This window comes from Cydia splendana, chromosome 19, assembly GCF_910591565.1.
Source record: "Cydia splendana chromosome 19, ilCydSple1.2, whole genome shotgun sequence".
NCBI classification, from domain to species: domain Eukaryota; kingdom Metazoa; phylum Arthropoda; class Insecta; order Lepidoptera; family Tortricidae; genus Cydia; species Cydia splendana.
In genome coordinates, this window is record NC_085978.1 from 4,875,382 (window position 1) to 4,891,819 (window position 16,438).

General features: G+C 35.4%; 1 protein-coding gene across 2 annotated transcripts in view; it reads left to right on the forward strand.

Annotated features, from left to right (window-relative positions):
* The window catches only part of LOC134800160 (unconventional myosin-XVIIIa), a 139,733-nt gene that overhangs the window by 18,549 nt on the left and 104,746 nt on the right, over nucleotides 1-16,438 (forward strand). Inside the window, exon 1 of one of the 2 annotated variants that reach the window (XM_063772634.1) lies at nucleotides 945-1,253. The exons of the other annotated variant lie outside the window; for it this stretch is intronic. Coding sequence (XP_063628704.1) covers nucleotides 1,202-1,253 — 52 coding nt within the window. The 5' untranslated portion in view covers nucleotides 945-1,201. Of the gene's footprint in view, nucleotides 1-944; nucleotides 1,254-16,438 lie in introns of those variants that run through there. 2 annotated transcript variants of the gene reach the window in all.

The following is a 16,438-nucleotide window of genomic DNA, read 5'->3' on the forward strand; positions in this document are numbered from 1 at the left end:
ATAAGGCTAATCTCATAATAATCTTACTGTTGGTACATGTACATAACATTTACCTAGACGTCCTAGACATTCAGATCGCGAGATAATACATTAGGTAAACCTAGCTTTATTTAGTTATTTATAATACACACTTCTTTCATTTCTTACAGCAAACTTTTATTTTTGTACTTATTTGCTGTAAAAACATATAATCAAATACTATTAATATAATATAATATGTTTTACGACAGTCCGTTTATGTCATAAAGCAATAACAAGTATGTACCTAATATAAACAAAAAAATATAAACTACATGTAACTAAAGAAACTAAAATTATAAATGTTTATTATTATAAAATTTCATTTCTTATAATAAAGGAATGTCTATAATTTGAATTTAATATCAATTTAATTTCAAACTTATCGCTCATATCAAATGCTAATGGATAATATCGTTAAGTCCACACGATTAGCGTTAAGTTGAGTCAAAATAAAATAATAGTAAAACTCTATCATATTGTTGTAGACATCTGAAGAAGGTTTTTGTTTGTGTATAATTTAGATCCTAGCTGCTAAACATTAACGGATTAATGCTGTTAACAATGACTTTTTATCTCCGCTAAAATCTTCTCTGATTAGGGAATAAACATCAAACAATTACAACCGGTAATTAAATTCGCGATACAGCTCAACATCAAAGACAAAAAGACGCATCATCTATCAAAGCTCAGACATACATGCAACCTTCTAAGTGTACCTGCGGGCTCAGCACGGTTCCATTTTTATCGACTATCACTATGCGCGTCCCTTTCGCACTTACATACTTGTTAGAACGTGACAGGCATGGTGACAAGGGATAAAAACGCGACCGTGCTAAGCCGCCTGGTTGCATTTAATCTAAGTTGTGCAAATACGGAACAGATCGTCGGGTTACGTGAACGAAAGGCCGGCGCCTGCGCGAGCGCAGTCTTGTACCGATCCGCACCGCGCTCGCGCGCACTTTCGCTCTCAATCCTACCGCAACGTGCGCGCCTGAAATCCGATGCTCCGTACGAAATCCCTTCCCAATATACAAGTGATATATTTTTTATAAGCTTTCTGCACTGTACAAAAAACAACAAGTGGACAAAAGACGGCTTTGCTTGCTTTGTGGTGCTAAGTGAAGTGTAAAAGGGACTATGTTTGTGATCCTTGCGTTCATCGGTGTACGGTTCGCCTTACATGTGTCCAGGCAGAGTGCTAGGGCGCTCGCTGACGAGTGCTACACCAGAAAGTAATTATCTTGTCATGCTAGTGCTACATATGGTACCTACATACACTCACAATCATATATACATACACTACACAAATTATTCCCTGCGTACTTGCTAAGCCAATTAGCGGTATTGCGAATGAAAATTGATTGCAAACATATACTTTAATTTCTGTATCTAAAAATTCAATTTCCAAAATTATTCATTTTAGATATCGCTATTGGGCTTAGGAGGGCTGTACTGTCCTTACAAGTTGAAGTAACGCAATTTTTTTTTTACCGATAGACCTTCCTCAGTTGGACAAACATCGCCAATTTTGTGTCGTTAATCGAAGGTAATAATTATATGCCCTTAATATTTTGAAAACTACGTAGGTACTTGAAATGCAAATAGCTAACTCGCAAATGGCCATGTTACGACTTGTCAGTAAAGGTATTCGGTCCCTGTAAACAAGGGCTCTAGTCAAGTCGACAATCGTTGATTTGATAGAAACGCCAATCTAAACTTGAAAAAAGTGAGATGATTTTTCGTTAGCATATATTTACGTCATCCCGATATGTTTTTTTATTTTCGTTTGGGGCCTCTGTCCTGTCCATCTTGGCTAGACCCCCTGAAGATGAACTTGACACATATTGCGTAGACGTAACATTAATGAATATTTACAAAACAACGGTAGGTATAAACTAGTGATGTACCGACTATTGATTTGGCCGACTAGCCGACTAATCGGCGCTCGAATGGCCGATTATTTGGCCGACTAGTCGGCTAGTCGGCCAGATCATTAGTTTCGTATAAGTTCAGGTGAAAAACAATAGTTTTGCTCCGTTGGTTGCGCTATTCATCATATTAGCTTGGCTAAAAGGTGTTCTCTACAGGTTCAAAGACCTATCACATGAATCCTCGTTCAATTTGAAAGGAAGAAAATACATTTATTTACATCAATCAACCAGTTAAATTACAAATTATACATGGACGTAAAATTTCTGTCTTTAGTTCTTTTATTTTGCGATCCTGTGCAGACCGTCAGTACAGCTTGTAGGAGGTATTTCCAAGGCTCTATTTCCCGTACGTAGTCGCCAGTTAAGATCCTATCCCCTGTGGTCAGCGTCTTTACGAACAAGGTGCCCTGTCTAAGTCTCTAAATTTGGCAAGAATATTAAAAGTTCCTCATGGCTCCACCATTAAAAAAAAAACAAAAACTGAATGTTAATAAAAAATAATATCGAATTTGCACATGAAATTACACGAGAATCAGTTGAGATCGACCTGTAGAGGAAAACACCAGCCCACCAACATACGATAACGGTCAATTATATGAATAAAAGTTTTTGTATGCACCCTGAATAGGTATTTTAGTAAAATAAACATAAAATATATGGTAAATATTGACTGTTGATTTCTTCCTTTCACTAATAAAGTGCCGACTAATCGGCCATTTTTGCCGACTAGTCGCCGACTAATCGCCGACTACAAATGTGGCCGGATAGTCGGCTTTCCCGACTAGTCGGCGACTAGTCGGTACATCCCTAGTATAAACAAATCATTACCATTAATTAATTTAATTGACTGACTCAATTAACCTGTAAGTTCATTGTTAACATTTCGGTATACGTCAGGCAGATGTTTTTTCCTGTTTAAATAGCGTATGTATTTATGTATATAGGTCACACATGACATACTCGTAATTGAATAGTTAATATTTGCTTCCTGGTTTTACTATAAATAATACATACATATGTACCTATGCTCAGTGGCGTAGCTAGCATGGGTGGCACCCGGGGCGGAAATTGTGGGTGTCACCCCAAAATTCAATCAAAATTGTAAAATATGTTTAATATTTTACAATTATAAAATTACGTTTAATATTCCATAGCTCACAATTTACTCCATCGCTTTCATTTTAGATTCCATGAACTCTCAATAGTCCACACCCTGGCGGGTGTTGCCTCTGCGCGCGTTCTATGACACGGGCAAGGACAGCATCCGCTCGGTGTAACCCACATTTCATAAGTGTCATAAGGGTCTACATGTTGGCCTGGGCTCCGCGCACGCCTCCCTAAAGTCCGAGTCATCATTGTCCCGTGAAAGATATACAAATAATTTAGGTACGTTAAAAAAAATTAAAAACTTTTTTGCCAAGTGCGCGATTTCAAAGAGATTCTGCAAAATCCCATTTCACAATGAATTTCAAATAGTCCAGAGTCACCCAATTAGAAATAGTGACATAGCTTCTCAATTACAGAAATAATCACATAATTAAAAAAAACTTTCTGAATAAAAAAACCTACGAGGCACCAACATATTATTGTTACATACCAGGAACCCCGAGAGATTTTAACCATGCATTTCTGAGGCCAAAATAAGGAAAAAATACTAAAAGAGTTTACGTCAATTTCGCCAAAATAAAATTGTTTTTCGATTTATTGTACATAAAATGTAAATGCTATAATTTGTAAAACTGACACCCAAAAATAATTTTTACTTTTTTTTGTCAAGTACAGAAATAATCACAATTAAAAAAAAAACTTTCCAAATTTGCGAAACTTTCCACATGAGAATTTCTCGTTTTTCGATTTTTTGTACATAAAATGTAAATGCTATAATTTGTAAAACTGTCACCCAAAAATAATTTTAACTTTTTTTTTGTCAGTTACAGAAATAATCACATAATTTAAAAAAAACTTTCCAAAGTTGCGAAACTTTCCACATGAGAATTTCTCGGTAACTTCTGAGAATGTTCTCGAGAACGAGAATTTATTTATTTATCGTAGTTTATACCATGAATATTCACGATAGTTTAGGTGTAGTATCCTTACCCCCAGAAAATTCCGACTTTTGGTCTACCGCTTCCGGTCAGAAAAATGTATGACGGCCCGGCCAAACGGTCAGACCTAGGTGGGGGGTGCTCGACCAAATGTCATATTGACGCCGCCATGTTTTTTTTTCAATATGGCCGACTTTTTTTTTAATTTTTTCAAGTTTGCACTAGCGCGCTGAAATTTTGGCCACGGAATCTCGGGATCCCCTAAACACATATCAAAAATTGTTTTTTTGGAAAAATGCAACAATTGCGGGAAAACTGGCCACTTTTATTTTGTATGGCAACTTTTAAACGGTGCGTGATAGGTGGGGGGTGCTCGACCAAAGCGGCTACCGCGAAAATCGAAATTCGCAAATTGCGGGGATCTTTCTCTTTTACTCCAATGAAGGCGTAATTAGAGTGACAGAGAAAAATCCCCGCAATATGCGAACTTCCGATTTTCGCGGTTACAGCCCAAATGTCGAAGAGGGCCCCGAGACAAAACAAACTGCATTAAAAAAAAATGGCCGACTTTTTTTTTAATTTTTTTCAAGTTGGTGCGAGCGCGCTGAGATTTTGCATGGCGGGAGATAGAGGCCTCTAGATTCCTATGTCAAAAAAAAGTTTTTTTGGAAAAATCCAAGATGGCGGAACAATAATTTCCATGTTCTGAGAACATTCTCGAGAACGTTTCCGCTTTTTGGGAATGTTCTGCAATTTGTACATTGCTATGCTGGTGCTACTGGACTATGAAACTAGGCGAATTCCAAAACAGTTTATAGGACATTTTAGTCTTTAAATATGATCAGGAATATTCTGTCAAAATCTCTCGGGTTCCTCGTGGGCATGTTGTATATTATTTACTTAATGGCGGTTGTGCAATCTGCCACAGTTTTACGAATTTTTATAGATGGCACTACTGATGTTCACGGTCGGGTGTCACCCCCCAAATGGGTGACACCCGGGGCGGGCCGCCCCCGCCGCCCCCCCCTAGCTACGCCACTGCCTACCTATGCTTATGTAGGACATCACAATTACGTTACATTAAATAGTTCAATCCAAGTCAGACATTTTAGGGAAATCTAGATTCGTTTCAGCAATAATTATTGCAAATGTAATAAATTACGAAAACAGTTTAAAAGTAAGTTTTTGTCGTTGTTAAGTGACAAGGTTAACTTTCCGTTTAGTTACTATTCTAGGTAGGTAGTTTATTTTTTTTCACATCACCGATTCGGAAAAGGGCTTTTTCTTCCCCGCTAGGAGGGATCAAAGTGGCACTTTTCCTCCCTGCTAGGGGGGATCAAAGTGGCACTTTTCTGTTCTTGGACACTGTTTTTGTTATTTTTTGCATTATTTTTTTAGCTTGAATAATATTTTGAATCATAATAATTTGTGTCAACACTAAGATTGTTTTATTCTCCTCGTAGTTGATGTGAAAAGCAGTATGTGTCACACGGTATAAAAATTATTTCGTCTTGGGCGTTAACACTTGAATCCCTCATTACGCTCAGGATCCTACTTTAGAATCCCTCACTACGTTCGGGATTCTATTGCACCATCCATCGCTTCATTTAGGATTCAACGTAGGCCCTTGACGGAAATATATCATTTTGATCCCTTGTAACACAAACTACTAATAATAATTCACACTTATCTTGATAAGGTGTTCATTGTATATTACCTTGATTATTTAAAAAAATGGGAACTCAATAGGAAAGTTATATTGAAAATCGTTAACTCATACTTGTATGAAATTTGTCGGTTCCATACTAAATGACAGCTCACCTCACTACATGAACTGAAACTTAGGTAGCTTTATACCTGCTCTGTCATAATACTGCCTATCAATACCTAACATAGATGAATAATTAATTAATTAACTATAAATATGACTCCAGTAAACATCCGCAGTTGTTGTGTAAGCATCTCTCTCTCATATTTTGCCCAGCGGATCAGCATTGCCATCCAGCGGGGCAATGCGGCCAGCCTTCTGGGCACCCCACCGAGGGACTTTTAATTTAAGTGTTTTTATTATGTTATAAAATAAAAACCTCATGTTAAAGATGCAATTACAATGCATGTAAAAACATGTAAATATCCCTTAATTATATACCTACTGGTTAAATATTATGACATTGAGTAAAAACAGACCAAGGAGATAAATTGTCTGCAGATTACATGGAATTAAACCGTGTAGGCATGCATGTGATCATAAGAAGATGATGCATTTACGCTTCCAATCTGCAACCTTCTACGTATCGTAGACCTCGAAAAGTCGATTATCATACAACAATACGGCAACCCTTTTTAAATTATTAATATAATTATGAGGAAGCGGTGTAGGCCTTGCGCGTCTTTCTCTTTTAAGGGGCACGAAAAAACGCTCGTGCGCTTACTATATTTTTAACGACTTTTAATTGTGACCAAATTTATCTGATGATGGACATCAGGTCAAATCAATATAAATTATTTCTTGATTTGTGCTATACTTTATATATGAAATAAAAAACAATTAAAGGTTATTCTGGGAAAGATCATCTATCAGGTAAGACCGTCTACATGGTCTTTCGTCGCTTCTTACTCTTGCGTTTGTGCACATACATCACTTACAGAAGGTCAGTAGAGTAGAAAGAGCGATGCTCTTCTGACTGAATACGAGAGTTATAGCCGAGCCTATGACCGTCTTCCCAATAATAAATATATATTTATATATACTTATATTCGGTATACTCCACATTGACCTTAAACACAAAAATTAACGATTGGCGTCGTGAAAATATAAAAAAATCTACTGTTTTCGTTGGTATAGAATGCAACATTGCACAAAGTTTGCGTTTTGTGCGATAAGTTTTTCTTTTGTGCAGACCTTAAAAAATTGGCATCATTACCTTTAAAAAAAAAGCCTGTTTGATTGGCTAATCAAACAGTGCTTTTATAGCATAAATGATTTTTTACAGAGCGTAGTTTATTGTCAAAAGTGTCATTAAAGTGTAAAATTGTATTTAGTTCTAAGACAACTTACCAATATTGTACGCCTTTGTAAGGCAGGATATGGAGCACATCAATCATTTGTACCACATTTGTAAACCCCACCCATAACCATACAATAAATATATTTTTTATTTTGAAAGATTAAATAAAAACATTCTGCTTGTAAGGGCACTTTACCCTTGAACGTAAACGATTGGTGCGCTCGCAAGTCTGTACAAGAATTAATGTCTTCTTCGCAAACCACAATTATTTACTACCATAAATTAAGTTAATGCGTTAATCGTTAAAATTATGACCAATCTTAAAAAACCTTACTTCGTCGTAAAATACTTATATATATATGATTAAATGTCCAACGATTGCAAAAATGCAGTTAAATGCATCGGTGAGGATTTACAATTCATTTTTAAAATTGGGTTCTTGACCTTTTAATCTTTGGTACTTAATTCGGCATTAAGTCTTTCGTGAATTCTAAACACGAACAGTAAACTTAGCTAGACGCACAAGGTTAGATAGAGTCTGTGCGGAAAGAGATGAGTCATATAATGTATAGGTTCCTTTATATTCCACGAGACCAACGTAAAACTTTGTCTTTTGCCTTTTTTCTTTCCAACTCACAGCCAAGTGAGGATGTTGATTTTATTAGCAACTGAGCCGTTTGTCAAGGATTATGTTACAGAAAGAAACATTCAAAAAATTAATTGCTTTACCCCGGAATTTCTTAACAACAGTTAAAAGTAAAAAAAAAAAATCATAACTCGAAAACTACGACGTGAGGAATCTAAAAAAATTTTTGGACGTCAATGTTTGTTCCATTCTGTATAACCTTCACACATCTACAATCGAGCCCAAACAACAATCCATGCGTTAACTAAATAAAATAGTATTTGTCAAACATTGACAATATTGACATGAATATATTATAAGATTTATAAGAGATGTTGTTAAAGTGTTTGACCCGCATTACGAGCGAAGAAATTGATACATTAACTCCCGAAACCTTACACTCGCTTCTTCTTTACCTATAGTTTGTTTAAATAAAATAACAAAACATCTTATGACAGATTTGTTACGCTTCAAAAATGAACTCGTCATCTATTCTATTATATCTGTTAGATAATAGCTTCAAGTAAAAGGCACAGCTATTTGAATATAATTACCCGTTAGATATACTTTCATTAAGAAATATATTAAATCGACTCGCCCAATAGCCGTCAATGGGAAATCACCATGGGAATCGAACGAGTAATGGAGATGTAATAACGCTTAGAAATCGCTTTATCTCTTTTAACAATTTGTTTTGCCATTAGAAATGTCTAAACAGACGCCAATAAAAATGATGTTAAATCTTACGTTTTTTTTTACGAAAGTCATTAGAGGTTAATGTTATTGTGGATAAATTCGCTCGAATAATGACATGGCAGGATCTATGCAGTTAATAACACTTTTCGTAAGTTCTGTTAAGAGATTCATAAACTTTAATGATTTCCTATTTTGTTACCAATTTTTAATATTATAATTTATTATTTTATTTTTGTAAGTACCTATATTTGCAGAGAATTAAATATACTAATACATGCAAACATATTTCCTGTAATTTAATGACTTTAACATACATATTTACTATAAAATAGTTATTACAAATGTCTTTTAACTTCATATTTATCACCTTTCTATCTATTTGTTATATCTCTATCTATGATGAGCTATCATTATTTAGTTGAAGTACTACTCAGTTCCACAATAATAATGGTTTATTGCAAATTGAAGCCTAGAAAGCAAAAAGTACGCCAAATGCATACAGGTTGCTATAACTTATAGCTTTTTGATCGTATAATGATCAAACCCTTCTCATTAGTGTAAATACTGATTAAAGATATTTTTTTTGCATATTTACGTGTTTCTTATTTGTTTAAATACTTAAGACTCTGACTTTTCTCAAAACACATCTCATATCACCTTCATCACAGCAGACTTGTAAATGCACCTAGAAAGTTTCAGACGAAAACTAGTACTGTAGTTGTAATTAAATAAATAAATTATAAGTTGCTGACTTTAGTCGTAAATCTTGTTTATAATATTAGTATGGAATTGCCTTATCCATAATTCTATTTACCAACAAATAACTTGAGGCTTCTCCTACTACCGAAGACAATAAATGTAAGTGACTATTGAATATAGTGATTTGACTGGCACTATGTTTTCCTCACGACGTCGTTTGTATGTGTTTAGCAATGTTTCTTGTTCTACTAAGTTCAAACAGTCAATAAAATTGATAGCTTTTTCTATTTTCTAAAATCCTACTTACGCAGATTATTTTCACGGAAGTTAAATATGATTGACATTCCAATTTACTTTTTCCTTAAACAAATGCGATATAACGACTTTGTGTTAACGTTTATTCTTTTGTTAATCTCTTTATTGAATTAAACTCTGATAGTGATAGCTTATTAATCATGGTACCTAAAGTTTGATTTATTATCTTTGAATAAGAAGATGGGCAGGGACTCAATTCGTCATTTTTAGGGTTCCGTACCCAAAGGGTAAAACGGGACCCTATTACAAAGACTTCGCTGTCCGTCCGTCCGTCCGTCCGTCCGTCCGTCCCTCCGTCTGTCTGTCGCCAGGCTGTATCTCACGAACCGTGATAGCTAGACAGTTGAAATTTTCACAGATGATGTATTTCTGTTGCCGCTATAACAACAAATACTAAAAACAGAATAAAATAAAGATTTAAGTGGGGCTCCCATACAACAAACGTGATTTTTGACCAAAGTTAAGCGACTTGGATGGCAATTGGCAACATACTTGGATGGGTGACCGTTTTTTTTTGCATTATGGTACGGAACCCTTCGTGCGCGAGTCCGACTCGCACTTGCCCGGTTTTTACGTTTGTTATTAAGCTCTTATCGCAAATGTTTTCATGATGTATATACATATGGCTTCTGAATAATAAAATTAGTCAATTATATCTAAAGTAAACCTTGGGCACTACCCTACGTAAGTACTGTAAGGTTCCAAAATTGTTATTACACTTATGTTACTTAGTTTAGTTTCATGTATGCGTGTCATAATAAGCAATTTATTTAAAATATTTCATAATTTCTGAACGACTCGACAATTGAGAACATATTATATCAGCGTTGGCTGCAGGTTCCAAAATTGACGGGTCGTTGCCCATGGCGGCAAACTAGAAAATTAAAAAAAATAAAGTTGAGAAACAAAGTAGGCGGGAAAGTATATATCAGCGTTGGCTGCAGGTTCGAAAATTGACGGGTCGTTGCCCATGGCGGCAAACTAGAAAATAAAAAAAAATAAGTTGAGAAAAAAAGTAGACGGGAAAGTAAAAAACAAAGGAAGATATTGTGGAGAGCGGAGATACAATTCTATGAATAAAATGATTATTATTGTATCTGTTAATAAATATAAGTTTGTCCTGCATTTCTTGGAGTTTCGCTGACTATAGGTATCTTACAGTACTTGAATAAAAAGAAATCTTGGTAATTGCGTGAAAACACGAGACAATATTTTTTCGAGCACAAAACCTAGCGAGTTATATATTTTGGCATTGTAATACGTATGTACTGTAAATTTCTTAAAAATAGAATATGTTGGAGGAACTTAAAAAAGCTTCCGATATTGCATTGAATTGAGTTACTTTGTTAATGAAAGATCCATCTGTCCGATCTTATTCACAATTTAGAGCAGTTAGTTAAAATAATTACAATACAAACCATTATCAATGATTGAATCTACAAGTACGTGTGTTAGTGCGTATTAATCAGACAAATACCTTAATCTGAATAATACATCTTCTGTAGACATCAATGAAGGGCCATCAACCAACTCGTTGTTGCTTGCTGATTGAGTCATTAAAAAAAATAAAGTAATTAATAATGTCCACGATAAAGGATCTCCAGTTTTAAATGAGCGCGTCGATCAAAGGTTTTTAAACGGTCAATTTCCTTTTGCCTTGTAGCCAAAGTCAAAAGTCAAAGTCGAAGCTTTTTATTTGCGAGAATCATGGTCAGATACAATGTGATGGAGTCGTTTTACAGATTTATATAATAAATGTACACATTCAGTAACATTGATTGAAACACCGTTAATTTCCCTGTTTTGTTAATATCAGAGGTGTCAGTTAGATCTTACCCCGAAATGTAGAGATATATGCAGGCATTTTTTTCAATTTTTGGGGGTAGCAGATACTTTTCGCGCGTTATTCTGTTCGCTAATTGATCTGACACTTTTGACCCCCGAACCTTGATGCTGGCAAAATTGTCCCAATGGACAGATGCCATAAGAACTAAAAACTGAACAACTAATTGATATGACTGCCTACGAGTAGTACTCGTATATGTCACTAAACGTCGTTTTTCGGCTTTAGTTCTTTTCGATTGTCAGTATCTTTAGTAATGAATTTGACTGATGACTGGACTGTAGTTCATACCATATATCAATACGACCAAGTATGTGTGTCTTTAAAATTAACTGTAACGCGGTGTAGAAAATCTTTTTTCCCACGTTTTGAAATGTATATTCTGTTTATTCAACGTTTCGAAAGAAATGTCAAAAGTTAAAGTATGTAGTTCAAGAGTTGTCATCAACGTAATTTATGGAAGCATGACCAAGCCATATCGCATTTACACAATCTTATTGAAACATAACGACATATATCTGTAAATTATTTTTTTTAGCTTTTTTCTCTGTAGCATATTATAAACTGACAAGAAACTTAAAACCCGCGTGGGTAAAAAGTGAAATATCTAAATAAATAACCAAAAATGTCATCACGAATGTGACGTAATCCTAGTAAATTGTCCAACGGATGATGAAAGAAGAAAATTGTTGTTATTGTTTGTAACAATTTTGTTATTTAATACAACCTTTTACTATGTATTATTTTGAGTGTGCGTAGAACTACAGTGTAACGAGCGAGACGAATCTCTAATTTTCTCAACGGAAAGTAACCGGTTAGGTTATACTCCACTACAATATTAAATGCTGTTAAACTTATTACTTTAATTATCTAATTATCTTCGTTAAGGTAATTAGAGGGACGGACTGGGCCGTTCTGGCGTTGTTGTCACTTTTCATCATATGAGGCTCATCGTGACGGGAATAATTCGTGACTACACCGTACACCGCGGGAAGAAGTTGATAACTCGAGATATAAAATTGAAGAAATTTGAACTTAAAACAGAATTACATAAGGTTTAAATTTCTACAATTTTGTGTCTCGAGTTATTAACTTTTTCCCGCCGTGTACGGAATTTGATATGTTTTACCACCGCATGTATTGTTTATTTAGTTACCTCTGAGAGTGTTGGATGCCTAAGTGATAATGACATTAATGACATGCGACTTTCAATCCGGAGGTCGCCGGTTTTAAACACCGGCTCGTACCAATGAGTTTTCGAAACTAATTAATGAAATACCAGTCGCTTTTAGGTGAAAATAAATCCAATTGAGGCCTATTCCCCTCTGGGTTGAATGGTCAGACGTCATTCGCTTTCGTAAAATCTAATGCCTATTACAATCCTTGGAATTAGTTGCGAAGCGGACGTCAGGCTCCCATGACCCGTGGCAACAAACCGAGACAACGCTAGGAAGATGATGATTTCAAGTGTCCCCACATGAGAATCCCGTAGCGTAGAAGAAAGGAAATATAACCATGATAAACCGTCAGAGGCCGTTCGTAGCCAGATAGACCTACATTTTTGAATGCGACATGTAACTAAGGTAAACGTAGCGTAGGTACCTAATTACGTACGTTTATTTGATTTATTAATCCTCTAATTTTCTAAGTTTAACACAGTGTACTGCAATGTACGTGTATGAGGACATTGCGGGTCAGAGGCCGCAACAGTGTGCCTACGATAGCGTACTTAAGTACCTTTCCTTTGCGGTTTAAGGTACCTTGCATGTCGCAATAAACTTATATCTTTATTACTATCTAGACCGAGTTTCACTAGGAAAGATGCGGGTTGGTAGGGCGGGTTATATTTATGTAGGTACCTATATACATGTCCATACTAATATGAAACAAGCTTTGTTTTTGGACGACTCTTTACTACGAGACTAACGGCCAGCCAGGAATCGCGAAAACAACTGAATTAAAAAACCCAATTTGCAAACAATATTAGCTTTATAAATTAAATTATACATAACAATTTTTTGCTTCATTCCGGGCGGATAATTCGTTGGGTGTAACTTATTACTCTTATTAGACAATACACTTTTTTATAGCGAAGAACATTACATTAATAAAATTCAAATACTGAAATTATTAAAAGTTACTTTAAAAACGGTAGACCGCGTTATTCACAAGTATTAACCATAATAAAATTTAATGGTTTCATCCTGGTAATATTTCTCATATGACCTTTGTTAATATCCGATTCACCAATTTACGAATATGTCATGCTATATCGATTCGATAAGTCATAAGACCTTAATTGGTAGAATAATCTTTATTCTTTATTTAATAATAGATCGATTGTTATTAAGGTTATACTAATAAGTATAATCTCAATAGATCTATCGGACAATAGTCCGACCCTATTGCGACATTATATTTTAGACAACACATCACATCACATAATATTGACTGTCAATAGGGCAGTAAATGTCAAGGCAAAGCCTTGTGTATGACAATCAAATAGCGGTAATGCATGATATGTACTCGTGATGTAACACGTAATCTAGCATGTTCTATGGTTTATATAGTATTTTTCATGTAGCTTGCGTTTTAAGGTTATAAATTGTATGAATATGACCAGCTGTCACCGTACCAAGTTTAAGTTTCAAGTGCCAAACAGAACCCTATTCATAAGCTTACCCTGTTCGTCTTTCTACGTCCGTTTGTCAGCCAGTTATGAATATAAACAAAAATTAAATTCAACCGGGCACACAATGTAGCGAACTTTGCATTTTCTCTCTCTTTTTGAAGTCAATTCTGTTTTGCTAAAATTTGCTCTGCGAATGACTGTGTCGCCGCCCCGTATGAAAATTTCGTTATAATCATAATCATAATCTTTATTGCTTGTGAGAAATGGGTTACATTGCCAGTAATTACTATTGTAACAATATTTCTTGGACTCACCAAGACTCTACCTTTACAGGTGTACAAACAAATATTTCCTATGTTACCTACATAGCAAATGATGTCAAGTATTAATACAATCATAAATCACAATCTTAAAGTCTTAGTAACAACTCATGCAATAACAAAACGAAATAAAATAAAATACAAATAAAGTCAAAGTCATACACAATCTAATCCCATTAAATCATTATTTAAAAATTCATTAATACTATAAAAACATCTATGTATTAGCCAAGCATGGACTTGTGATTTAAATATATTCAAATTATTATTCTTAAATATGTCAGGTAATTTATTATAAATACGAATACACATAATATACGAGTTTCTTGAGGAAAGTGCCAAATTAACAGAAGGTTTATGTAAAGTAAACTTATATTGTGTCCTTGTCGCGCGTGGACCCATTGTTTGGAACTCCACAAACAAGTATTTATACTTGTGTACAAAAACACACACTTCGAAAATGTACATGCTAGGAAAAGTGAGTATGTTATTTTCTATAAAATGAGTACGACATGAGCCCATATAGTGTATGGCAAATATGGCTCTTATACAACGCTTCTGTGTTATAAATATTGCGTCTTTTTCAATACATTATTATCGTTCTATACATTAGACGTTGTTTCCACATGTGCGTCGTTATATTTTTCTTACTTCGCTAATAGCCAACGCACAGCGGTTTTCTCCGTAGCGTTTTCACCCGACCGCCTAATTTCTGCTTTCTTTCGCGTGCACAGGGCACAGAGATAAAGGTTAACCTATTATGAGAGGTTATCGGTAATTGGCTCGTACATGGTACTTGCAACTTGTGTGCTGTGGCTGTCGTAAATTGCTGTACTACTTTAAAAAAATCTATCGAGAACGAGATACGCGAATGACGACTGAACATTGTTTTTTTTAAATAATGTTATTCAACTTATTTTTGAATTCAGTTCATTCAGAATTGAAATTATATGCTTCATAACTTATAAATAATGAGCCCTTGAGTTCTAGTTTTGCGGAAAGGACACATTCTGTCATGTTTTTGGTTTTGGTATTTTTTTCTACGTAACCGTGAAAATGGTCAAATTCTCATTAAAATATAGGTCGCATTTTGGATGTTCTTGTCTTCACGCTTTACGCTAAACCCGACCACTGACTAACAGGCCGCCGGACGATATCGGCCTCTCAGTTAGAACAAAAATTTGACAGTTCCGAACAACTGACCGGCCAATATCGTCCGGCGAACTGTTAGTCAGTGGTCGGCTTAAAGCAAGATGGCATCATCAGTTAAAGAGTGTAAGAGTGAAACGTAATAATGTCCCCTAGGCATCGTTGGCAAAGTTATAGTCTAGAACTAAAATAGATGTAATTAACCACTCCTACTTTACGGACTCTGTTTTCTATCTGGTTGCCGTTTCCGTATAAAGAAAAGTTACAGATCTCTTACCTAGATCGTGAATATTACTATAAGACTATATTGTTATGACTATGACAGATGGATGCGAACGTTTCTGAGAAAATACGATGGGAAAGGATTATTCACCACGTCAGTACTTGAATGGTCGCTATCTTACAAAACCGACGTTTGACAGCGAAAGGTTTTATAGACTAATGTTGTCCCTTTCTAAATGGCACGATGACAAATTTTTCTCGTCTCTATACTGTGCCTTTAATTATTGCCCGGAACAGTCGCGAGCCGAACACACCCGTACAACTGAGAAAAATACCACTGGCCACTGTTGATCTATAATAAGTGTACCGTGTTCCTAATTATAGATCCTTCCGTATCGCAGTATTCGCAGTTATTTGATTATGGACACAGCCCAGTTATTTGCCCCGCAACTGTCAACCACTTAGCAAAATTCAGACTAGCTTACTTTCTTTTAGTTTAGTAGTAAACGGTGTCACGTAAGATATCATTTTAATTTAAAGCAGGTATTCTAGAGTGCATAGGATATGACCAAATGGCGGGAAAGAGGGGAGGCCTTTACCCAGCAGTGGGACACTCCTATAGTCTAATAAAAAAAAATGTAGAGTAACTTACATCAGCGATGAAAATGTCACACTGTATAGAAATCCCATAAAAACTGACCCGATGAAAAAAAAAACAACGGATTGCACTCCGGGAGTGCCGACAGAAGTGAAAACTCAATGACTAGTCCAAAATGTCTGCAGCACTATGTATAATTGACCCATCCTCCTTTCTATTGAAAACTAGTTCCGAAATTGCTGGCCAGTGAGCTTAAATTTGTAGCGTTAATTGTTTAAAATTCGAATAGAAATTGTAAAGTTACCTTGCATACCTCGCATCTAAATATATTTGG